Source organism: Chenopodium quinoa, unplaced genomic scaffold, assembly GCF_001683475.1.
Source record: "Chenopodium quinoa cultivar QQ74 unplaced genomic scaffold, ASM168347v1, whole genome shotgun sequence".
Lineage (NCBI taxonomy): Eukaryota > Viridiplantae > Streptophyta > Magnoliopsida > Caryophyllales > Amaranthaceae > Chenopodium > Chenopodium quinoa.
Window position 1 is genome coordinate 1,296,155 of NW_018742684.1, and position 26,573 is coordinate 1,322,727.

Consider the following 26,573-nt stretch of genomic DNA (forward strand, 5'->3'; position numbering starts at 1 on the left):
AGAAAATATTTACAAAAAAATATCAAATGCTCCAATCAAATTAGTCATATGCTCCGGTTATTAACCCCATCAATAATTCAATAGTAGATGGAGTAGATTATAGTTTGAAAATGCTCCGGTTCAAAACCGAAGCATAAACTCCGGTGGATTTGAAACCGGAGCATGTAACCTACTTAATGCTTGGGTCATGAAAAAAAAAACAGAGTATTTTCATTAATTTATGCTCCATTTTATATCACGATCGGAGCATTATTAGTTTATGCTCCAGTTTTATATCATGGTCGGAGCCTTTTGTATATTTTTTTCTAAAAGAAATATTGAATTTTTTCACATCTAGTTTCTAATTATTGTCCTGCAACCTGATATTGCTGCACCCTATACGAGTTATACATCTAGCTATACTAAATCAAAATTGACTAATTACAAAATATTATATACTCCGTATTATTATTAATAATATCGTGCATTTGTGCAAATGAATAATTGTAGCGACAAATAAAAGCAAGTCAAAATACAAATTACATAACATACGTAAGGGCTTATTCTCCAGCTTATTTTTCAGTTCAGTTCAGTTCAGCTCCAATCAATTCAGTTCAATTCATTAGTTCCTTATTTTCTTCTCTCATAAAATATTCAGTTCAGCTCCATTCAATGCAGTTCAGTTTAGCTCCAATTAGATTAGTTCAGTTCGATTCAACTTAGTTCATTAAATCAGAACAGACCCTAAATTTCTAATTCAAATGAGAGAGTATTAATAACATTCTTAAGACATTCAAATACAATTATTGAGCATAAACAAAGGAAACGTGTCATGTATTTCATCTATCTTGCTAGTAGTGAAGGGCTCGAGCCTTTGTGGTATTAATGTATTATAGACCTAAAACAAGCGAAATCAATATAGAAGACAATTATAATAGCAATAATTGGGGAAAAAAAAAGAGTTATGCGTGCAACATTTAAACTAAGTATATTATTATAAGTGTTAAAACTTGCAATTTTTTTAAAAAATGTTGTTTCAAGTCATAAATATTCATAACTAAATATCTTAGGTGTATTATAGGTGTTAATTTAATCATTGAGCTAAATCATGGAAAATCAGCAAGTTAGAAGTTATTTTTAACTATTATTACTCTAAATGAACCTAAAACTTGTAAATTTGTTTGTTTGTTTTGTTTTGTTTTGTTTTGGTTTTTTTTTTAAATGTTGTTTCAAGTCATAAATATTCATAACTAAGTATTTAGGTGTATTGTAGCCTTGTAGGTGACAATTCAACCATTGAGTTAAAATCATGGAAAATGGGCAAGTTAGAAGTCATTTTGGCCATTTTAAACCATTAATATTTAATACTCTAAATGAACCTAAAACTTATGTAGTGAACACTTCTTGTCTACACTCTTAGGTTTTCGACTACAACTTTTTTTGTTCAATCCATTTGGAGCATTCTCATGATGTTACTGGACTTATACAATGTTGTTACGAATCACATGTTTTGAGTTCATAACATTGTTTTGGGAGTTCTTGTTGTTGATCAGGTAAGATTCTAAGGTTTTAAATTATGCGTATGTTCACATTTATAGAACTTATAAGCTAAACTGAACTGAACTGAACTGAATTAAGCTGAAATGAATATTTTATGAGAGGGGGAAATTAAGAGCTGAATTGAACTGAACTGATTGGAGCTGAACTGAACTGAAATTAAGTAAATGTGAACAAGCCCTACTATGCATGTGTTTAATAATTTAAGTTTGCATGCATTTCTTATTATAAATCTAATAAACAGATCTATAAAGGTACTTAGTTTTAAACTATTATTTTTTATAGGTAGTTTTATAAAATCTAATTTTCTTACATATGGTAATACAATAGTTGATTAATGATTAGTTATGTTTGTAAATTTGTGGAAAAGAGGTTTAACTTAAAACCAAAATTTTGGTATGTATTTTTAAAATATATTATTTTTGTGCATATACTTTGTATTATATATTATACATGTATTAGAATATGTAGTTTGCATCTATTGGTCCATATAAATTTTTGTAAATTAAATTTGTACATCAACTCGCATATTGATTCTTTGTAATTAATTGGTGTTTCATTGAAAATAATTAGGGGTTAAAATTGAACTTGACCTCAAATGTAAAGGTATGTTAAAGATACTTTAGGGGTGTAAATAAAATATGCATAAAAAAATCAAATTTCCAAACTTGTATGAGATAACTCAACGCTGAAAGAACCTATAGGAAATCAAATAATCAATTCTATGCTCTTAGGGTTTTGCTGCAGCTCTGTTCATTCAATTGATTTGGAGCATTTGATCTTATGATATGGCTTGAGCTATTGAGTGTTGTTATCAAGCGCACAATTTGGGTTCATGAGGTTGTTTTTTGGATGTCTTGTAGCTGATTGGGTAATACTCTAAGGCTTTAGATTATTATGTATGTGTTTAATAATTTAAGTTTAATTTGCATGCATTTCTTTTCTTGGTTAAATTAGTACATATTGAATTCGACTACGGAGTACGTAGTGTTTACTATTTATCATGTGTTTATCACATGATTTATAATGAGAAAATATTCTTACTTCTCTCATATAGAAAAAATCACATTTGTACTTGGACTCTTTAGTAGATCAAGCCATGACCAACTCTATTAATTGGGATGGCAGCTTAAAGTTGTGGAATTGAGTGAGTTATAAGTTGGGCTTGAAAGAAAATTAATTTACGTATGTATGATTTTAAAATCCTAAAAAATATATTGTTTATGGGCTAAATAAAATGATTAATCAATAGTTGATGAGATGATAATGCTTTTAATTTTCATCTTAATTGGATGTGGCAAGTTTATTGTCGGGCTGAATGTGCCGCGTGACACATAAACATTTTTAGGAATACTTTTTAATAGATATTTTAAATAGATATCAAGTATATATTTTTAAATGTCGGACCACTTGTTAGGTAATGGCGAAAAGAGTAAGCCAAAATACAAATTAAAGTGCTGTTATAGTGGTATATATTAATAATCCCTAACAAGAGAATAGTTGGTGAAGTACGTCAAAAAATTATGCATGACGCTAAGGTCGCTAACACATCTAATAATCCAAATGCATGATTTGATTTAAGCGGCTAGTCAATCACTAATAATACCATTTTCTCCCAATAATTAGACTTATCAAATCATTAACGTTTCCAACCTGCAACCGACCAGGCCATAAACTAAACTCAAATTATACAATTAAAGTGTACACATGCAACGGTCCAAACTTTACATTACAACATCAACATATATATAACAAAAAGTTAGAGATATAGTTCTTCAATTTCTAAAATAAAAGAGAAAAAGAAAAAATGAAGGAAGAAATTGAAAGATTATCATTACCATCTTTATCAAAAGCATCTCCAATGATATGGGATTGTGGAAGTCCTCTTTATGATTCATATGAATTAGCTTCTTTTTCTCATATCATTGAAAGAAATATGATGGTTTTACCATCATCATCAAGATCATCGTCGTCGTCGACATGTTCGTCGTTATGGTCATCATCAACACGTAGTATGTTAAGATCCCAAGGGTCTAATGGCTTTGAATGTTTGAAGAGGAAGGTGGAGTGGGAAGAAGAAGAATTGACGAGTAAGAAGGCTAAAAAGAAGATAAAGGTTAGTGGGTGTTTTCGTCTTAATTGTAAATTTTGGAAGAAGTAATACTCAAAATTATGAGTTTAATGGAAATTGTATATAGATATGAAATTTGGGTGAGTTTGAATTAAAGTTTAGCCAAATTGCTCAATTTTACGAAGGAGGGAAGGAAGGATATTTATTTGCAAGTGAAATAAAAAAGCAAGAATTTGTAGATATGCGTTGATGTATCTCCCACTATTTATGGATCTACTTCGTGTTACATTATTACATGATTGATATTATTATGGTCCTTTTAATGTTGCTTTTAACCCTTTTGATTGATACATATATGAATGTAATAGATTATTTTCATATTTATTGAACGAATAAATATTTTTATATGATGTAATAGATTATTATAGGATGATGTAGATATGAAACCGTATTAAAGGTGATTTTTTTTTTCCTAGTAAAGTATCGTCAAATAGTTTGGAAGCTAAAGGAAAGATCATGTTTAGTATATGTATGTAGGTATATATGTAGTAACATATATGAATAGGCTAGGGGTGGATTTTGGTTAAACTCATTTGATTTAGCAGTTAATCATTTTATTTTCAAACAAGAGGTTGAAGCTATGAAGGATCAAACTTTGACCTTTCTATGATTTTTTTTCCAAGGCTCGCCAGTGGCCATAGTACATGAAGTACTATTATAGCATTATACTATTATGTCATACATACTGTGTAGAATAACTATATACAACTTTAATTTCTAAGTATTGTTAGCATGTGTTATTACCTATAATTACAACAAAAAAAAATCCAATGATCGGCTGATTGCATTAAGGTTATGACCCATTACTAAGAGCTTGTTGACCCGTGCAGTGTTTAGGCATGAGTGCATGACACATGCCTATCTCTCTATGAAATTAAACCATGCCAAAATGCCATTTAATAAAAAGAAGACTGAATAAAACACTTTTCAAGATAAATACTTTTTTCAATTCTTTAAAATGAGGCCGTAACATCAAATCAAACCTAAAACTGACAAAGTTTATTGTTGTCATCACCGCTATTATTAAGATTTTCACATAGCCACCTAAATTGTTTCTTTAATCGCCTCATCGTCTCTGCCTCTACTATGGTGCTAATGCCACCATCATTTTCTTAATGATAGAGAGAAAGGAAGACGATAAACAGAAATCAGAGCGAAATACATAGTAAAAGATATATCATCATATCATAGTATATGTGGTGAATCTGGTGATCAATGCAAAAGTAGAACCCAAGTCAAGTTCCTGATTGTAAATAGTACGACCTTTTCACATCAATATTAACAAGAATGTGTGACATGATTACATTACTTTGAGACACTTTTCTTTCTTTCCTTTTTATAATGCCTAATAAAATGACCATTCGTGCTATTTTTATTTTAAAAATGTTAGGGGTGTTGAGTACTGAGCAGACAATAGAAGCAAATTAAAGATGTAAAAATTAATAAAATAATATTGAAAAGATGGGTAAACGCAAGATAAGTAGTGAAAATGGACATATAATACTTAATGTGGGAGAAATTATAAAAAAAAAACTCACGAATAACGAGCGCCGAAAAATAATCCACTATATGAAAAAAGGAGAGTACAAGAACCCTAGGAAAACTGTGTGTATATAAAAACTTTGACCATGATATATATTTTAGAGAGTGGCATTTGTTGGTAAGCATGAAAGGACACTCATAGTGTGTATTGTATCGAGGTATTGGAGGATGATGTAGGTGAATCCATGCTCTCAAATGATGTCCAACACCACTATTTAGAGCTGATGTATGGAGGTCAAATAAGTGTGTGGAATATTCAACAAACATACTCCTTGAATTGCCACATAAATCTAGAGTCTTCATGATCTTCACCAAATTCTAGATTCTTCCACAATTCTCCATCAACTTCTCAATATAAGAGAATTTTCTAGAATGTTTTGAATACCTTAAGATTTAATAAGTTGGATTATGAAATTTGGACCACACTAACCTTAAAAAAAATTCCAAATAATATTCTCATTAATAAGATTATACAAGTTCATTGTATTCAGATTTCTCTAATTCTCTCTAAGTGACCATTTTTCAAAATTCTCCGACCAAAAGTACTCACTACTAGCTAAATGCCCTGTTATTTTTTTATTTTTATTTTTATGTATTTTGCGAGATTAAAAAAAGTCACAATTAAATCGTAAACTCATACGAATTGTTGAAAGCCAATGAGAAAACCCACATGCGAGTGAAAGTGTTGTCCCACATTAAAAAAAGTATAAAGGTGAAGAGAAATATTAAAATGTGTATTCCACATTGAAGAAAAAAGAAAGTCGTGTTCACTTTATAAGGCTAAAGGGTTACTCTCTCATTGTCATATGATTTTGAGGTGAAACCTCATTGGTCGAATAAAGTGGACATTTATGTCGGGTGTGGCTCAGACCCATTTATCACGAAATAAGGTGGTTTGATTTGATTACAACATTAACAATTTTTGGATCTTGTTAAATTCATTTCACAGTGTACTTTTCTAATATATGGTTTTTATACATAAATTTTTTGAATGTGTAATTAAAGGTATTTAGCAATAGATTGATTGGTTAGCAATAAGTAAACAAGATCCAAGGTGTTGTTTGGTTGCCTTTAGTTTTCATGGACACTCAAAATTCCCATGAATTTTCTTTTGGGTGTGTTGTTTGATTGACATTAAAAAGCAAAAATGAGAAAAGTTACAATTCATTGGAATTTTCGCTTCCCACAAAACATAGGAAGTTATTTACCCACATTCACAATTCCTGGGATTTACAAATTCCCACATGACAACCAAACATTTTCATGTAATTCCTAAAAAAAATTAATAAAAGAAGTAATTTCACATGAGAATTTACTTCCTACATCAACCAAACAATGCCTAATCTAGTGTAATATGAATATTCTCATCTAATATTGAAAGATATTACTCTGTAAAAAGTATTTGCAATAAGTCAAACCGAACAAAAATTCATAATACAAAAACTAAAATCACTACTCAATACTCATCAAACTTTTGTAACTACTCCACCACTACTAGTTCAACTGTAAAACTATTTAACTTTTGAACTAGCTCAAACACAATCTAGAGACTTGAATTGTAGACTCATTCTAAACTTATGTTGACTTTTTAATGTTATTACCTTATAAAGTTATAATTGATCAACTCAAACTTGTACCATACATTTCGACATTTAGTCAAACTATACCTCTGTACATAACAACCACAGAATATCTCCCAACACTTTAAAACAAACGTGGCAACTGGCAAGCTGACATGTATGACGCATTACCTTTTCTTTTTTAGATTTTGTCATACATTTTTTTTCTTTTAAAAGTTGAAACGCGTCGTTTAGTGCATTACAATCTAAAAACCTAGTCGTTTGATTTGACAGTTAATATTGTCAGGAATTCAGTTGACGAATTCCTTCTTTCTTCCCTCCAAAATTTTTCATTGGGTAGGTTGAAGAATTCTTCTGCTTCACCAAGTTTTCAAGCAAAATATAAAAAGGAAGAAATATAATTCACAAAGTATAAAAAATTCGAGGGTTCTGGAATTTTTTTGTCATTATTTTTTATTCCCCAAATTTTGCTAAATTTCTGGGTAAGTCTTCCCTAAACCCTTTCCACATTACAGATCAGCTAAAACTATTTTAAAATTACTATTCAATTTGAAAGTCAATTGCTGAAAATTGGGTCATTCAACTCTTTTTAAATCATGGGTGTGTTGAGATTTTGAGTATTTTGTGCATTTTTGACTGAATTAGTAGTTGTTGTTGTTGTTGCTGATTTTTTGGCGAAAATTTGCTGGGAATAAACTCTATTAATGTCGGAAATTCGATTAGTTCGATGCCCGATATGCGATCAGGTGTTGCCGGAGCCTCCTGTGTTTACTGTCTACCAATGTGGTGGTTGTGGAGCTATGCTTAAAGGTAAATTGCAGTTCTTTTAATTTGATATTTTTAATGCATACAATGTGTTTGTTAATATGTCTGAATGAGTTTTTCTGTTTTCGGGTTATTTTTGTTGATGTAATGAAATAAACAGCTAAGAAGAAGTCATCTGGAAGTGAGAATTTGGTGAGTTCTGATACAATTTTTGACAAGGGGCCAGAAGGGGTCAAGGATATTGGTGGGTTGATTGAAAAGAGTAGTTTTGATATGGGTAGTAGATCACCGTTGAGATCCGAGTTTGGGGAAGGTGATGGAAGCAAGTTACCAATGAAAGGGAGTGATTTGACTGAATTTCAAGGGGGTTTAACCAAATCACCTTTGAGGGATAGATTTTTAAATGATCTTAGTTCTTCGCCGGTGAGGTCAAGGACTGTTAGTCCGTCCTCAATGAGGGGGAGGGGTTCAGGTGATCAAGATTTTGATGGGTTTGGGATTTCACCTGCTAGGTCAAGATATGTTAGCAAGTCACCTGTGAGGGAGCAAGGGGGTAGATCCCCGATGAGTGTGAGAACGAGAAATTTTAGCAGGTCGCCCATGAGGGGGACAGATGCTGTTGCTAGATCACCTGCAAGGGCAATGGATGGAGACATTGCTAATTTGCCATTGAGGGGAGGTAGTGTCTCTGAAGTTGATGAGTATGCTGAGAAAGAACATGAGGGGACAAGAGTTGAGAGTGATGATTCAGAGGAACGTGAGAGGAGTGACAAGATGACTCTTAAAACTTCATTTAACACATGGCTTCCTGATGATAACCATCCCAGAGAGTCTAATGTTAACAAATTAGGTAGGAGAAGAACAAAGTGGAGAGACCTAATTGGTGACGAGGCTGATCGAATTAGTGAAGGGAAGGAATCACTCTATGGTGATGAAAATCAGATGAATCCAGAAAGATTAAGTGATGGTCCCATTCCTGGAAGTGGCTCTATTAAGGGAAGAATAGACAGAGATTCGATATTCAGGGATGACTATGTCGGAGGACATGGAAGACCCAGGGCTGCTGTAGACCATAGGTACACTGGAAGTGATGGGGATCGGGTGATTCACAGAACTGTAAGGGAAGTTGTTGAAAGCGGGAGGAGTTCAGCTTCTTCAAGTACAGTTGATGGACCTTCAAGTTATCATATGGACTACTTTCACGGTCATGGGCACTCAAGGCATAGTTTTGAAAGTCAGAGAGAACCGGCTCATATTCACTATATGGATCGCTATGAATTCACTCAGAAATACCAGGATTCTATGCAGCAATATCCATCAAAACAACCGAGGGAATTTGATGATAATTTGTTTTCTTCTCCTGGGTTATATAATAATGCTGATGATTATTTAGAAGAAAAACATACTATTTTCAGACGGGGATCCAAACAGCAGTTTGCTCCAGATAGACACATGCCAATGACTTCGTTTTCCAATCATGGACCTGGTCTTGCTCATGATATGAAAAACTCGTGTAATTACCCCCCTATATATGATGATCCATTTGCAGGCCAAACGAAAAGGGATCATTATCCCAAGCATCAACAGTTTGCAAGTCAATCAAGGATGGGCTATGTTCCAGGGAAGTCTTTGGACTTCGATCAGGCTTCTCTCAGATTATATTACAATGAGTCACATAATCACCATCCTGCATGTTCTTGCTCTCTCTGTCATAGAATGTCTCTCAATCCGGCTGCACATCCAACATCCAGCCATAGTATGAATCTCCAAAGGCGTGTTCCACGGACTTATGATCCTAGAATGGCACATACTGGTCCTCGAGAACGACCATCCCACCTTGCTCCTCATCCAAGGAGAGTTCTGGTAACTGGACAGAACAAACGGATTTGCCTCCCCATTGCTGGTGGTGCCCCCTTTGTATTATGCCACAAATGCTTTGAGTTGCTCAAATTACCCGGGAAGTTCATGACCAAGAATAATAAAGAGTATAAATTGCAATGTGGGGCCTGCTCTTCTGTTATGTCATTTGATCTTCAGAAAAGTTTTTTAGGTGCTCTTTCTTCACAGAAGAATCCAGATCTTGTCAATGCTACTAGTGGCTCTGGTAAAGTGCTGAACGAGTCAGGTCCTAGACACCACCATGACAGTGTTGCTGCTACTAGTACAAATTTCAAACCTTATGATTTTGATGCAATAGAGAACAGATTCCAGTATACGGAATCCAAAGCCACTGAAACCACAGGAGGACGGAGAATGATTTCAGATTTTAATGAATATACTCGAGGTATTTCTCCATCATCTCATTCTTCTAAGGAAGAGCTCATTACAGATAGTGCAAGTGTGCAAAGCAGCCTACTAACTTCTTCAGAGACGGCTGCAAAGATTCGCCCTCCCCCTGGTTCACCTTTGCGGGAACATCTTGATTACTCTGGCCAACACCACAAAGCTGAGGCAGAAATTACAAATACTTTTACTGGAGAAGAGAAGCAAGTTCTTGAAAAAAATGTATCTCAAGATAGCTCTGTGGTAAATACTGCGGTTGCTTTAGAGACTGAAGATCATTCCCATGAGTCATCAACTACTGTATCTGATTCTGGGGATGCTCCAACAGAATGCAGAGATGAAAACAAAAAGTCCTCTAAATCTCCTTTCTGGAAACCCTTTTCACCAAGACCTGGTTCTGTCTCCCCTGAAAAAGATGAGGTATTTGTCAATGGTCAGCGGGTACCACTTCATGTAATTAAAAAGGCAGAAAAGCTTGCTGGACCTATTGAACCAGGGAACTACTGGTAATTGTTGCAATACCTTTTAATTGCGTTTTTTTTTTTAACAAAATTAATACATAGTACATTTATTCGGCACAAATTTAATTTGACAAGTTAGTTGATTTAATTTCAGAAGGTAGCAAAATGATCTTAAGTTGCTCACTCGGTTGTTTTGTTGTAAAACATCCCTCATTTTCTTAATTGATTATTTTATTGTAGGTACGATCCTAAAGCTGGTTTTTGGGGTGTAATGGACCATCATTGCCTTGGGATAATTCCGGTGAGTTATAGTGCAAAAGAATTTCTCTCACTTTCATTTGGTTTCATCTATTTTCTTTCCAATCCTCTTTATAAGATGTTACATAGTAGTAATTGTAGGAAGGGGCATTCCTATTTGTCTTGCAGCCATCTATTCCAGAATTCAGTTTTCCCATGCCAGCAAATTGTTCTAGAGGGAAAACTGCTGTTTATGTAAATGGCAGAGAGCTTCAGAAAAGAGATCTTGATTTACTTTCAAGTCGAGGACTTCCAACTATGCGGGACAAGAGATATATTGTTGATATATCCGGAAAAGTCCTGGAGGAGCAGAGCAAAGACTTCATTGCTAACCTTGGAAAACTTGCTCCCACGTGAGTGTCTCTGATTCTTTTGTTAGTTCACTTATTTGATGCATTTAATCACCACATGTCAGCTTTCTTCCATTCATGAGAAACTTCATGTACATTTTGGGAACGTACATTGTTTTATTTTGGTGGTAGATTAGTTGTCTAATTATTAGTGTCTACACAGAACCATCTATTACAATTTTACAAATGAGAGTTACTATGCTGTTAAAAATGATTTCATATACTATGAGATTAAAAATCAAATATTTCAATATTACCCCTGAAATGAGGCAGCACATTCACATCTTAGGAATGACTTTTATTTTCAGCCATTCCCTCAAAACAATAGAAAGAATAGGAATTAGCATTTTTTGAACAAAACCGCTGGTTAGTGGCATGATTAACTAGCCAAAGTATATAAGTTAATTTTTTTTTTTTTTAGATTAAATCTATGATTCTCTACCTCTTAGTTTGAATTTGTATGCTCATGACAAAAATAATTTTTGGTGAAACTTGAATTCGCATATGCATTTTAAATAGTTCAAACTGTGTGTATTTTGATCAATGGATTGGGCACTCTTGAGCCTATTACTTTCATTATTGGCTATAAAGTTAGCTTTGAGTATGTTTATTGCTACCTGAAAGCGATCTTGTATACATTTGGTTGTACACAAATTCAATAGATTTAAGTTACTTGAACAAACCATTTATTAACTACATCTTCATCGTGCTGTCTCATCATAATTTAGCATTCACGATGTTCTGAGACTAGTGTCCTCTGGCAGCCAAAATTCAAATGAACATAGAGAAAATGAATTCCTTCTTATGCAGCGAAAGGTCTATTTGTCTAACTTGTTAGTCAACCCACAGGGAGTGAACTATCCTATAAGTTCTAAATGAGCAAATTGTAGCTTGACTTGATTAAGTGCAATATAACCTTAGATACTGATTGTTAATGTCAAAATTACTCACTCTACCTTATTTTTTCATTCAGAGTTGAGAAGAAAAAGCGGGGATTTGGTATGCGCGTTCCTGAGGAATTCAATGATTAATATTTTTGGGGGCTGCTATCCTAAATTGGATAAAACCTGAAACTGACAGAGGTTGAAAGATTGACAGTGTGCCATTTGGCAACGTGATCTGTGAAGACTTTCCATGTTTTTGTGCATATTATTAATTTTCTCATTATTTTTTTGTTAAATTCATGAAATAAAATCCATTCTTTTTAAGGTTACTGTTGTCAAAATGGTTGTTCAGAGAGAGTTTTTTTTTTTTTTTTTTTTTGCAAGTCTGTAAAGTAATGTGGAGTGTTTTTTGCAGATTTCTGGAATTTTGAGATGCTTTATCAGTGGTTTATCTGTAAATATTAGTAGAAAATAAATCTGTTGGATATTAACAATCTATTGTATATAAATCTAATGTCAATTGTTATATAACAGATCTGATTAAAAGTTAATTAAATCTACTACCTCTGTTTCTTAATGTTCCTTCAATTTAACTTTTTACATGACTTTCATTTCTTTCTTTCTTTCTTTCTTTTTTTTTTTTTTTTGTTTTTTTTTTTTGTTTTTTTAAATATCTTTTATCAATGTTAATTGTTGATTTTGTTATTGTTCTAGTGCCTGTCTAGTGGAGCATCATGCACAATCTAATGAGAGGGTACATAATTAAGTTAGAGATATGGAATACGAAGTATATTACTAACTGTTATGTAGTCCAATCAAGTTTACTGAATTCTCTCAAACTTTTGCCAAAGGTTCTATGATATGAGTTATGCATTTATTTGCAAAATTCAAAGCCCATCTTTACTTAAATAACAAAATTTTGCTGACTGAAAATGGAGTTTCAATTGCTAGCAAAGATATAGCCCTAAGGCCATCATAATATATACGTAGTACTTGTATCACAATAAAATTGATTACTTAACAAATAAAATTTGAACAAGAAAGAATGATTTATTTTGTTCAATCTCAAGAAATCATAATAACCATTACCATTACCATTACCATTACCATTACCATTACCATTACCATTACCATGAAATTTAAACAAAATCAAATTACTTGTTATGAATAAGGAGACTCTAACCAAATAAGTGGTGTGAGTTTGCCGAGATATGATGAGCGACAATTGTAAAAATGATCCTCAAACTTGCCATTGGTTAAATTGTAAAGACATCCACCATGTCGTCCCGGTGTTTGGCAAGGAGTAGATCTCGGACTATCATCGGTATAGTAAATGCAATTAGGCTTAAAACCACGAGATGACTCAACGGAAAAGGAAGAATTTAAACCTAAGAAAATTGTTCTATTTCCCAAACTTGACACTTCATTGAGCTCTCCAGCCATAACATTCAATTCAAATACCTCAAATCTTATAGTTTGAAATCGGAATATATGCCGCCTTTTGGAGGTGGTAATTTCTTGACGAGTGACTTGACGTATAACCAACAATTTGCCAGATGATTCAACCAAATAATGAAACCATGCTGTTTCATTATCATCATATGTCAACATGTTTGGGACATGTCCATCAATCACAGCCACCACATGAAAATGAGGATTGCCTTTGGCAGTCTCAAACTTTACAAACATACCAAATATATTAACGCCGTAAAACTCTCCTTGGTAAAAAGTTAAATCGGTGCAATAAAAACTAAGGAAAAGTTGAGTATGGTAGGGGTAATCAGGCAATATTGGTCCCAGTGGAACAAGAGGATCCCTAACATGAATCCACCCATGACCATCACCGGAACAGGCACCGGCACCGCGATTATTCCTCCAGAAAACCAGATTTGATGCAAGATTGTCAGTGCCGGCACTGAAAGACACTGAAAGGAAGACAACAAAATCACTACTAGTTGAGGGATCGGCTGACAATATGAACCTATTAAGGATTGTTCTATGCCAATCAAAGTCTCTGAAATCTATGTGGTTAGTATTCCATAACTTTAGTATTGGTAGCTCTATAATGGCACCAGAAAAGGGGTTCAAAATACTAACTTGCTTTGTTTTCGAGAGCACAAGAAGCCACCCACGAGAAGATAACATTGGTTTTTTGTAATTCAACTCAGCTGGCAGGCTAATAAGGCGAACCATGCGCTTAGAGAAGCTGTATAAGCGATGGCTCATCGAGGACTGTTTCTGTCGTAGCATTAGCCACGGAAGTGTATGCATCGATTCTGTAGCATTGGCATTGGCATATCCTCGTAAACTAGCCTCCTTTCCGGCTGATCTCCAATTTGAACAAATTTTTAGTAACGTCTCATAGTCTTCATAGAATTCCACATGCTCTACAATTTTAGTCACAATATCTTTTGGCATATTACCCCAGTCTCTCATGTTTCTTTGTTTGGCTTTGGATTTAACAAAGATTATGAGGGATCAAGATTTAAGGGATTTTATAGAAAATTAAAAGTGATAATATAATTGTTTATAAATTATATATCACATGCTTAGTATTGCCGGAGTCATCTCTATCTATCTCCTTAAGTTAGAGATATATACGAGTACAGTTAGGATCATAATTAATTTATAATAGTTTGACCACGATATATATACAATATATTTTCAAAATATTATCAAATTGAATTTTTCTATCATTTGGCATATCACAATCCGAGTAAAAGGATAGGAGCATTATCAAAGAAAATCATATCATATAAGAAGATAATTTAGTGACAGTAAGCTGTTATAGTGGCACAGTAATAGAACACCAGCTGCACTCCAATTATAGCTGGTTACCAACAGTGTTTTCCTTGAATTTCGGTTTCTAGCAAAGTGAAGTACGCCATCCTATTATAATATACGAGTATATATGCTGGCAACAAATTCATCTTTCCTTGTTGGGCATCTAACTAGTATCCAGTGACTATTGCCTAATTGTCAGCTCAGCCTTGAGATGCAATACCATTGATAAATAACTGGCGCCATAATCGAGGTCCATGTTTTACCAAACAAGTTTCTGTGAAATTGTAGTACCCTTGATATTAGGAAGTAAACTCATCAGCAGCTTTTTGCCTAGCAGAAAATTCATAGTCCACAGCAAACACTATACACTGCAGTCGTGGCAGTTTGGAGGAGAGCTCTGGATCTAACATCTAAACTTTCCTGCATGTCAAGTGTAGAAAACCAGATCAGTCGGCACTCGGCAGAGTCGAGTACCAAGTACGTTTCGTCGCACTTGACTCTAAAATCATAAACTGCGTCTTCAAAAGCAACCTAAAGATCATCATCCAAATTCATCTTCTTAGTTGTTATACCCAATAAGGGATATATATTCGAAACAGAACAAAGTCCCCTACTATCAAAATCAAATATTTCCAACACCAGTAACCAAAACCCCTATTTATTCATGCATCAAACAACAACTACAATAAGCAATGGGCGCCGTCAAAACCATTGCCAAATCCAATTATCCATTATTCATTAGGAGGGAACATCAGATCCCCTGCTCCAACATACACCCTCAATTATCCTCGCCAATCGACCACCAATCACAACCCATATTACTCACAACAATTCCCCAATTGACCACTGGAAGCCACCTGCCTCACCACCAGTCGCCGCCCAGTAAACCGCCTCAACACAACAACAATTAAAAGCAAATAACAGAATAAAATAGCATGTTGATGAAATTGAAACCCTTAATAAACGGAATCAAGTTTAGGTTCACCTTTCTTCCTCCGAATCATTCCCCTTCTTCCTCTTACTACTACAGCCACCCGATTTGATATTTGCAATTCTGGAATTGCCCAACTCCATATTCGACTGTTTCAACATTTTCCCAGAAACCGTAACCCCAAATTTTGGTTTACGAACATAATCAAAGTTCCCCCAAATGTTGACAGTTTTGGACTTTATGGTGTGTCAAGTCAACGTAATTCCTAAAAAAAAAAAAAAAAAGTCAATAGTAATTTACACCATCTAGATAGAGGGTCAAAACCTCACCTGGCCAGACTCGAGTGAAAACGACTTAAAAAAATATTTAGATTTCAGCTGGTACTTATATAATAATTTAGCATAATTCAAGTTTTAAAATAGGTCTGGCTAACTTAAAGACTCAAATTAAGTAATTAACACCTGTAGACCGTATTAGGTAGTCGTACTACATATTAGGTTTAAGTTACAATTGCAAGAAAATGATACGTACTTTGTAATTTGTTTATTTTAAAATATCAAATTAACAAATAAAAAAATAACTTCGGAGCACTTTACACCCAAATATATATATATATATATATATATATAAACCTTTATAAATTATTAGGCATACTATTCCTATCATCACACGACCCAAAAAATTTGTATCAAAAATATGAAATAAAAAAAACGTAGAATAAGCTAAGAAGAAGATACTTGCACTTGATTATTCAAAAAAAAAAAAAAAAAAAAAAATACTTACACTTGATATTTAGAATATTTTTAGCCAAGGGTTTAGCTTAATACGGAGTACTCCGTACTAACAAATTTTTCATTATGAAATAACAGAACTAATAACAATTATAACCTCCTAAAGTCCTAAGTCCTAACATAACTAATAACAATTATAACCTCCTAACTATCATACCCTTCTATAGCTCTCTCTATATATATATAAACCCCACGAATTTCTTCATTACTACTACATTTCCCAACAACATTTCATTGCACATTTCATTACAACATTTTTTTTCATTTGAAAGAATTCACTACAACTTCACACACAAATCATCAAATATTCGGCCAAATTATGTAAGTATACTTCAATTTGCTTTCAATGCAACTTTCAAATTTTAATTTTAGCAGTTTATCCAATTTAACTTACAAGATTTTATCAAATCTTTTTTTGATTTTTATGTAGTTATCCTATTATATTTTTGTTATCTTTTCCTAAGTTCTTCTAATATTGATTCTTTTATGAAAGTATACTTTGACTTACTTTCAATGCAACCTTCAAATTGTAATTCCACTAGATTATCCGATTTAACATGAAAGATTTTATCAATTTTTTTTTTAATTGCATTGATTTTAATTATGTAGTTATCCAATTATATTTGTGTTATCTTTTCATTAATTCTTTTAATATTGATTCTTTTATTTTTATTTTGTTGGGATTTTAGTTTGATTTTAATTCTTTTAGTTATCTGGATCTTTTATTTTTTATAATCAAGTTATATTTTTATGTATCCATTTTATTTATTTTTTGATCAATTTAGTAACGTACTAGTTTCCTTTTTTTGGGAACAATTAGCTACGTACTTTTTTTTTGTTTTGCAAAAATTTAGCTACGTACTCTATTCTTTATTAATCCTTTTTTTTTTTTTTTTTTTTGCAACGCTATGTACTTTATTCACAAAAAAAAATAGTTTTAATTTCTTTATCATTCTTGATTTTTTATTTTTTATTTTTTGGAATTCTTTCAATCCTACATACTTTAATAAAAAAAAAATAGTTATAATTTCTTTATTAATCTTGAGTTATTTTTGTATAGGGAGGGAACTCAGGGAAGCCATGAAATTGCTCAGCAACTACATTTGACTTTCGGAGACCTTGAGGTTGTTAATTTGTTATTATTATTATTATTATTATTATTATTATTATTATTATTATTATTATTATTATTTAACATATCAATTTTAATGCAGGTTCCTAATTACACTGTTTTTGATGGACACTTAATTGTAATCGGGTCTACTCATTCTATTGGGCTGGGATCTCAACCAAAGTCTATTGGGCCAGATTCAGGTGATCTTGGACTGAAATCTCCTATTGGCCCGAAATCTTCTGTTGGGACAGAGCCAGATTCTATTGGGCTAGGATCTCAGCCAAAGTCTACTGGGCCTCTCTTTGATTCAAGTGTTCTTGGACTGAAATCTCCTATTGGCCCGAAATCTTCTGTTGGGACAGAGCCAGATCCTATTGGGCTTGGATCTCAGCCAAAATCTACTGGGCCTCTCTTTGATTCAAGTGTTCTTGGACTGAAATCTCCTATTGGCCCGAAATCTTCTGTTGGGACAGAGCCAGATTCTATTGGGCTTGGATCTCAGCCAATGTCTACTGGGCCAGGGCTAGAGTCAGATATCAATGATAGGCCATATTATTTGGACCAAGTGTAGACCCTAGTCTTCCTTCATTGGTTGGCAAATTTGGTTTCGTTCTTCCTAACCCTCCACCCATGTCAAAGTATAAGCCTTGCCACTTTTCTCACGAGTTTTTACATCTATGCAACTTTACTCAAGCAAATGTCCCTTGTCCATTTATTGGCTCTTGCCGTTTTAGCCACGGAAGTTGAGCTCTAATGCAATGAGATACTTCTGTTGGATATATTTTACTAGTAGTGGTGGAGTTAGGCAATTAGATACTTCTGTTGGATATATTTTACTAGTAGTGGTGGATTTAGTGTACTACTTTGAACATAAGTATGCAAGCAATAAAGTTAGCCTTGAAATACTACTTTGAACTTAAGTATGCAAGCAATAAAGTTAGCCTTGAGTTTGTTTAATTGCATATATATATTTTGATATTACGATTAAATTTAAGCCTCCATGACTGATTTCTCTTTAATTCATCATAGACACGGTTATTATATAACCCAAAAATCGATATTTGTTTCATTCCATTATATTCGAATATCCAAGGTCCGAGATGAAATCTCCCTAATCTGTGACCCTTCCGCAACCCATATTGAAGTATCCAAGATCCGTGATCAAATCTCACTCACATTATTTATCATTTATGACACTCCATACACACCCTACCCAAAAAGAAATACTAACAAATGAACAAGAAAGGAAAGGTTGATGATGCGATGATTGAGTACTCATAAGTTTAAGTCTAGATAGTGATTCTTGCATCTTTTATCCACGTACGATCTACTTATAATATTGAATATTTTTTATCAGCTACTTCCTCTGTCCCATAATATTTTTTACCCTTGATTTTGCACATGTCTTATACTTTTTTCCACTTTCTCTTTCTAACTTTTGTCATTGTACTTTTCACTTTTATTAATGTAATTCGGGGCTGTTGAACTGAACTGATTGGAGCTAAGGGGAACTGAGATGAAATGAATATTTTATGAGAGAAGAAAATTAGGAGTTGAACTGAACTGATTGGAGCTAATACTTTATGAGAGAAGGAAATTAAGAGCTGAGGTGAACTGAACTGAACTGAAATTAAGTAAATGAGAACAGGCCCTTCATCTACTTTTTCATATACCGTGAGTCGGTGACAAAACACAAACAGGATGGAGGGAGTATTTTTATTTTATTTTTTTTATTTTTCTTGAGTGGTGGGGTGGGGGAGGGGGTGATTGATTAGGGCAAGTCCATCTCTCTCACACACTAGGCCACTCGAGCCCAATACACAAAAAATACCGTTGATAACCCAATTCTTATTAGTTGGAGTGTTGGACTGGGTCACCACTTAGCACTCACCACACTCACCAGACCCCAGTTCCACTAGTTGGACTCTAATGAGCATATAGTCTTAATAAAATGAACATGCAACTGTTATGTGAAAGTGTATCACTGTATCAGGTAAAATTTCTGGGTGATTCAAAGATTTTAACTAAAAAAAATAGCTTTTTCTCAAGAAATTATAGTGTATGGAGCACAAAAATTAAGTGTATGGAATGAACACTAAACTATCAAAAGAAGCGCACACAAGCATAGTTGAAATATCAATCAATTTATATATCTAAGCCTCTACTTCTAAGAACAACTACAGAAATTTTATTGCCAAAAAAATTACAGTAAGAAAATACAGAAGTAAGAAGTTAAGTTCAAAGACTTTAACAGTTCAAAAATCTTGTCCTAAAAGAGTCAAGACTGCATGTAAACAAAACTACACCCACTTTTTAATTTCAGTACTTGCATGTACGATCACATATATTCTACTAGGCAAAGTTTAAGAGAACCAAAGTAAATTCTTCCAGCTAGTACCTGGCGAATGATCAATCTTCGATTAAGTTCTTGACCTAAAAAATTGCTCAATATCCTCTAATTGTTGAAGAGACAACATTCTTCGTTGTTAACATGATTCCAGATTCCTACAAGATCCATGCACAAGAAAAAGATGCAACCACCCCGAACTGAGACTCGCACATAATGAGTTGCGACACTAAAAAGAAAAATCCCAGCTTCTGCATATCCTCATGCATAGATAATAGCAACAATTACAGCAAGTATGACCCTTTCATTACATAATTGCTTCTTCACAGTTCAGGACAACCAAAACGAGCCATCAAATCGGGAATATAATTTACCACGAGAGATAACAGCAACAATGACCTTTTCAGAAAGTTCTCATCAACCCAGTACATCAAAAATACAATAAATCAGCCAAGAGAATCACAAAATTAGGACTAATAGCTTGGAAAACCAGGGGAGAAAAAAGTAAACTTTAACCTTTAGTATAACCCACCATAGGGTGATGTCCTCTATTTACTCATGAATGATGTTGCTCATTTAGTATTCACACACCGTTCCATATCTTGTTTACAAGTCTCTTCGAAAGAACTCATCCGTTCACTATCATTTCCATGATTACATCATTCCAAGCGTCTATAGGCCCAGGCAAGCACCAATGCAGACAATCGTACTGGACTTGTGCATTTTCATCCAGTGCAAAAGGGTAATGTTGTCGATATGGACCAGGGTGCCCATCAGGCCTTAACAAGGAAAGCTTCATTAAATCCAGAAGTCTTAGTTGCACACCATTCTCGGATGCCCGAGCTACTGCCTTCTCAAATTCCTCTAGCTCAATTTGTCGCAGCATTTTTTGCATGTACTTCATCTCAACCTCACCATCTTTAAATGGGACAGTTCTATTGCACTTTCCTCCACTAGACCACTCTCCACCTTCAAAATGATCAGGCGTAAGAGTCCTGTAAAAGATTAACCCTTTATGATCAGATGTAGCAACAAAGTTGAACACTAACTGCAGAGTTTTGCGGTAAGCAAACTCTAAACTGAGGTCAGTGAGGTTCTTCTGACATTTATGACATCCCAAAACTGTTTCATTCTCATAGTATATTCCTGGTTTGAGAAACCACTTTCCAGAGGAGAAGATCATGTAGTCCAGGTTTTTGTACAAATCAGTCCACTTCTTATCAAGTCTATCAAGGTGCAGTTCAAGATCCTGAGTTGAGATACCATTAATGTCTTCATAAATAGTCGCATCTGTCAGAAAGGGAGACCATATAACATATACGGTCACGTTGTAAGATGGGAAGCGCCATCCTTTAGATTTGTATCCTTCATCATGATAAAACAACTCTGCTTCTTCCACCTGAAGAACATCACATTGCAAAACATAACTTATGAATAGGCCTTTATCGTACCATTCTAAGGTTAAACAAATACTAGCATGCCAAGAGATGTTACTATACCTTTGAGAGCATACAAATTAAGGACTGCACATGATTTCGAGAGATAGAGTCACCTATAAATGCCCACGTTTTGTTCTCCATCATCTCTAGAAATGTCATAGCATTGAACTGAGGTAACTCACAATTTTTTGGACTCCACCTCCAGTAGAGATATTCTGAATCAGGCCTCCCATTCTTCATGCAGTTCTGATGCTCTTCAATGAAATTGCAAGTTTCATTAATGTAGGCAGGTCCAGCTGGATTTGGGATCCAATCCCCGTTAAAAAGATCGCCACACTTTTCTGCATTTAGATCATAGTAGTAATTAAATCAACCAACTAAAGAAAAACCATTGCCATCACAACTAGTTAAGTAGAACAAATTAGTTGCTGTAATGAATACGATTTAAATGGGGATCCTCATGATAAAATCATGCACCAAATTGCTTGTGATACACGAACATAATTCTGTCCTCATGTTAACTACTCGTATTGTATATAGGAGCTAGGAAGACATGGAGGTGAGTAATATAAACTTATGAACTAAATAATAGATGACTGCAATGTGTTACCATGGACACTTAGAAAGCATAACATACAATTCCCAATAACTAAACATCTCAAACCAAACAATCTCTGAATATTTCGAGATTGGTAATTAGTAAGACCAGATGGACAGCTATTAACACTCAATTTCATGCACATGTTCACCTGATTACCTACTTAATTTCTTTTTGTTTATTTTGAAATCCATTACCTACTTAATTTCACCAACTACATTTCACACTTATCAATTATTCTCATGCTTTCGAGTCAATTCAAGAAAATATTCCCTTTTGATAATAGCTAACCTAGCTAGTAGCCAAATTAATACGTAGTAGAAGTATATTTTTGCTACATTCTTATCAAATCCAATGTAATCCTAAAGAACTCAATTTCCTCATTCAAAGGCAAACTGCAAAAACGGTAAAGACAATGACAGAAAATTCTACCACAACAAATCTACAATGAAATTTGAACAATGCCCAAAATTATTTCATTACACTAAAAATTTGATCTTCTACTTCCCCGAGCAAATGGAAAAACAAACTCAGCTCGGCCAGTGTTACCTATATCGCTACCCCCACACGAAATGTGATCCAACAAGTATGAATTTGTAATGCGATGTGCAGTATCACACTATCGAGCTAATTTGGATGGGAAACTCAGCTGAGTCAGGTTACCTAATTCACTAACCCCCACACCAAATGTGATCTAAAAAATACAAATTTACATGCCAGTGATAAACTTTCGAGCTAATTTTGGTGGGAAACTTAGGGTAGTGTTACCTAATTCACTAACCCCCACCAAAATGTGATCCAAAGAATGCAAATTGGTACATTCTAGTACTACAATTTCAAGCTAATTTAACAAAACTAGGAAGCAAATTGTGTTTTTGAACCCAATATTGTACCACCGAATCAAATAACATAGTGACGAATTATTGTTTTGTTGTCACTTTATACACAAAAAATTGAAATCATGAAATCTTTAGGCATTACTTACACTCTTACAGCAAAACATGAAAAAACAATCATAAATTCCAACAATAATAATAGTAATCATAATGAACTTTTTACATAAAAATCGAAAAAATACCTCGTTTTATAGGAATTTGATCAGAAATTCCGGAATCTGAAGAGCTAGAATCAGACCCATCAATTAGTTCAGACAACGAAGAAGAAGAACGGGATTGAATTGAAGTAATTCTTTGAAAAAAGGTAGAATCAGGAGGAAATCTAGAGCTATTATGGTAGAGAAAAACTCGTAAAGCAAGAGTAGTAGCTAAAATCATTACCCCTAATTTGAAAATTGATAATTTGTGTTTGTGAAGTGCCCACATTTTGGAGTGCCACTGCATGTTATTTTCCAGAAAACCCAACTCTGAAATTAATTTCTATCTCTAATTTGTTGTTTCTATTTTGTATGAGAGTGAAAGGAGAAAAAAGAGAGGAGAGAGGTCACACCAGTGAGTTGGGGCCTGAATGTCTGATGCCGACACAATTTATCCTTCTTAAGTCTCAACTGTTTTGCCTACCTCTTTTTTTTTGGGTGGGGGGTGCGAATGGAGAGTAATGTGAGTGAGATTTGATCTTGGATCTTGGATACGAATACTCGGATATAATGAAATGAAATGAATCTCGATTATTTGGGTATATAATAATCGTATCTATGATGAATGTAATATGAGAGGGTTAAGAAGTACTCGTAATTGTTAAAATTAAATGCTTAGCCAAGCAAATGATCACGAATTGCTAAAACTAATGATAATGGTTTTTAAAACTCCGTACAGATCAAACAAACAATTATTAAGGATATTTATCCTAAATTCCTTATTCTCTTTTTGGCCTGATATTTTCCTGCTCTTAGCTGGCATTCTGGTATACCTGTTTTTTGTCCTTTTCCTTTTCTGTTATGATGTATTTGCTTAGTACAATGAATGTATTAGATTCTTTTTTTTTTTTTTTGAAAAGGAATGTATTAGATTCTGTGCCAGCTAGGTACAGTAATCTCTAGGGGGCATGTACACCGAGGCAATGGTTTCATAAGTTGTCCTGTGGCCTCCTGAATTTGAGCTTCACTCAATCCAAATCTGATTATAGCTTGTTTACCAAGACAATTTCTACTTCTATCACTATTGTTCTGGTTTATGTAGATGATCTACTGATATGTGGTAATGATTCGACTGAAATTGCAAATCTCAAATTTCTTCTGTCTAAGGTTTTTCACGTGAAAGATCTAGGCCCTGTCAGATATTTTCTAGGCATTGAGATTGACAGATCTAATGCTGGCTTCTTCCTTTCTCAGAAGAAATACACTACTGATATTCTCAAGGAGTTTGGAATGCTAAATACCAAACCCCTGCAGCTCCCTATGGATAGTCATCTCTAACTCATTGTTGATAAGGGTGATCCCCTTTCTGATCCAAGTACTTATCAAAGGCTTCTAGGGAGACTCATCTACTTGACTATTACTATGCCTAACATTGCCTTTCCTGTGCACATTCTGGCACAATTTATGCATCATCCCACAACTGTTCATCTTCAGGCTGCTAAAAGGGTTTTGAGATACTTAGTTGGGACTTTGTCTCTAGGTATTTTGCTTGCTACAAGCTCTGCTGCTCAAATCAATGCCTACTGTGACAGTGATTGGGCAAGTTGTCCTATGTCAAGGCATTCTACCACTGATTACTGCATTTTCTTTGGTCAATCACCTGTCTCATGGAAGACAAAGAAGTAGCCTGTCACTGCTCGTTCTTTTGCTGAAGCAGAATATAGAGCCATGGCTTTAACCACCTATGAAGTTACTTGGTTAACTGCTCTTCTCAAGGATCTTGGTCTCAAGAATCTTCCTCCCACTATTCTCAAGTGTGATAATCAAGCTGCCCTTGCTATTGTTGCCAATCCTGTTCTCCACTATTCTCAAGTGTGATAACCAAGCATGTTGAAATTGATTGCCACTATGTTCGTGATCAGATTCAGCAAGGCACAATCAAGACTGCAAAAGTTTCTTCTGCTAATCAGGTTGCTGACATCCTAACCAAGGTTCTTCCTGTCAAGCTTCATCAGCAACATGTTCACAAGCTGGGAGCTTCTTTCTTCGCCCACCAGCTTGAGGGGGGGGGGGTATTAAGGATTTTTATCCTAAATTCCTTATTCTCTTTTTGGCCTGATATTTTCCTGCTCTAGCTGGCATTCTATTATACCTGCTTTTGTCCTTTTCCTTTCTGTTATGATGTATTTTCTTAGTACAATGAATGTATTAGATTCTCTGCCAGCTAGGTACAATAATCTCTAAGGGGCATGTATTAAGTATGGGTGTACGGGAAAACATTCATTCAATCAATCATATTATTCTTCTCTCTTCTCTCTAAATTCTGCTCTCTTCCTCTTTCTCTCTGATCTAATGACTTTTCCTCTACATTAAATATATTGGTTTGCATCTGTCATCAACAATAAAACTGTATACCAAAAGAAAAATAAAAATTTATGTAGTCAATATGGATTTACATGTTACCTAAAAATAACTAAATTTCAATATGTTTTACGAGTAGACTAAAGAATGATCCGCAACATGTTGGTTAATTAGACCATCTAATAATCTTTAACCCACTCCCAATTCATAATTTTACATTTGTCTCACGTTGTGACTCGTGAAAGGCTTTGATACATGGGTAGTTCAATTGATTATCGTATCCATATAGGACACGTAATATGCACCTGTACTCTTATGGGTACTAGCCCTACCAGGTACTTTGGCACATTTTTTAATTTTATTATTAACAAACTTTACTTACGATATATTCAATTTGATGATTTTTTAAAATAATTTTTCGATTTTATATGATAATAAAAGGTAGTAAAATTTATCAAAATTCATTGAAACTTTCATAAAAGTTATGTTTATGAACATATTGTATTTTGCTTGATTGGCCGTATTCGTATCGTCTTTCCTTTTATCTAGTGTATTACATTTCTTAAAAAAAATGTGTATTATGTACCCGTATCTGATTCCGTAACCATTCTTAGGCCATGTTCTTTTGAGCTTCTGCGCAAAGTAAAGCAGAGCAGGGGTCAGCTAATAAGCAGAGCAGATTAAATTTCAGCAAAATTTCAGCAGAGCAGAGCAGAGTAGATTTCAGGATAGCGGAGCAGAGCCGAGCAGAACAGAGCAGAGCAGATTTCAACAATATTATTATTATTATTATTATTATTATTATTATTATAAAAATATCAAAAAAACCTACAGAGTCAATCAATTTGCAAGAAATGGTGGGGAGTCGAGATACAATTTGGGCCCCCACCCCTTTAGCTATAGCGAACCCGATCATGCTAAAGATGTGAGCAGCTACACGAGCACCAATACCTTGAGTCTTTACAAATGCCTGAATACGCTTCAGCAACGCAATAACATCCTTCTCTAATTCTCTTAACGAAGAAAAGGACAAAGGAAGAAAACCATAGCCAATAGCCCTACAACGCGCCCCATGCTTGTCCCGCTTCCGCTGAGCCGCCGCCAACACAACAAGACCAGGAATTAAGTCAGACAACTCCGATTGTGTCAAAGGAGAAGACCCCGTCAAGTCAACACATACATCAAGGTCTCTATCCCAGGAATAAAGCAACACATCTACAGGTCGTAGAGCCCCGTCGTTTCCTCCAATCAACCCAACGTTAACCTCCTTTCGAGCAGACCTAAAACAAATATCAACAAGGGTGTCATGAACAACATTGTGTTGATGTTTAATACCCACCATCCCA

General features: G+C 34.3%; 3 protein-coding genes across 4 annotated transcripts; 1 reads left to right on the forward strand and 2 right to left on the reverse strand.

Moving 5' to 3' along the window:
* Window positions 1–7,089: 7,089 nt before the first annotated feature.
* Window positions 7,090–12,443, forward strand: LOC110722662. 2 transcript variants are annotated; one of them, XM_021901936.1, is made up of 6 exons: window positions 7,090–7,271; window positions 7,513–7,599; window positions 7,715–10,343; window positions 10,539–10,599; window positions 10,725–10,948; window positions 11,919–12,443. In XM_021901936.1, the coding sequence occupies exons 2-6, from the start codon at window positions 7,590–7,592 to the stop codon at window positions 11,974–11,976; spliced, it is 2,982 nt and encodes a 993-aa protein (XP_021757628.1). In that variant the 5' UTR covers window positions 7,090–7,271; window positions 7,513–7,589; the 3' UTR covers window positions 11,977–12,443. The 2 variants fall into 2 exon arrangements, with proteins under 2 accessions (XP_021757628.1, XP_021757627.1); XM_021901935.1 differs by having other exon boundaries at window positions 7,090–7,599.
* A 547-nt stretch (window positions 12,444–12,990) lies between these two features.
* LOC110722509 lies at window positions 12,991–14,265 on the reverse strand. Its single transcript, XM_021901779.1, has one exon. The coding sequence runs from the start codon at window positions 14,263–14,265 to the stop codon at window positions 12,991–12,993; it is 1,275 nt and encodes a 424-aa protein (XP_021757471.1).
* Window positions 14,266–19,614: 5,349 nt separating this feature from the next.
* On the reverse strand, window positions 19,615–24,025 carry LOC110722663 (protein trichome birefringence-like 23). Its single transcript, XM_021901937.1, has 3 exons — window positions 22,912–24,025; window positions 21,296–21,576; window positions 19,615–21,195 (listed from the first exon to the last, which is right to left on the reverse strand). Exons 1-3 carry the CDS (start codon window positions 23,171–23,173, stop codon window positions 20,425–20,427), a joined length of 1,314 nt encoding a protein of 437 aa, XP_021757629.1. The 5' UTR covers window positions 23,174–24,025; the 3' UTR covers window positions 19,615–20,424.
* Window positions 24,026–26,573: the final 2,548 nt, after the last annotated feature.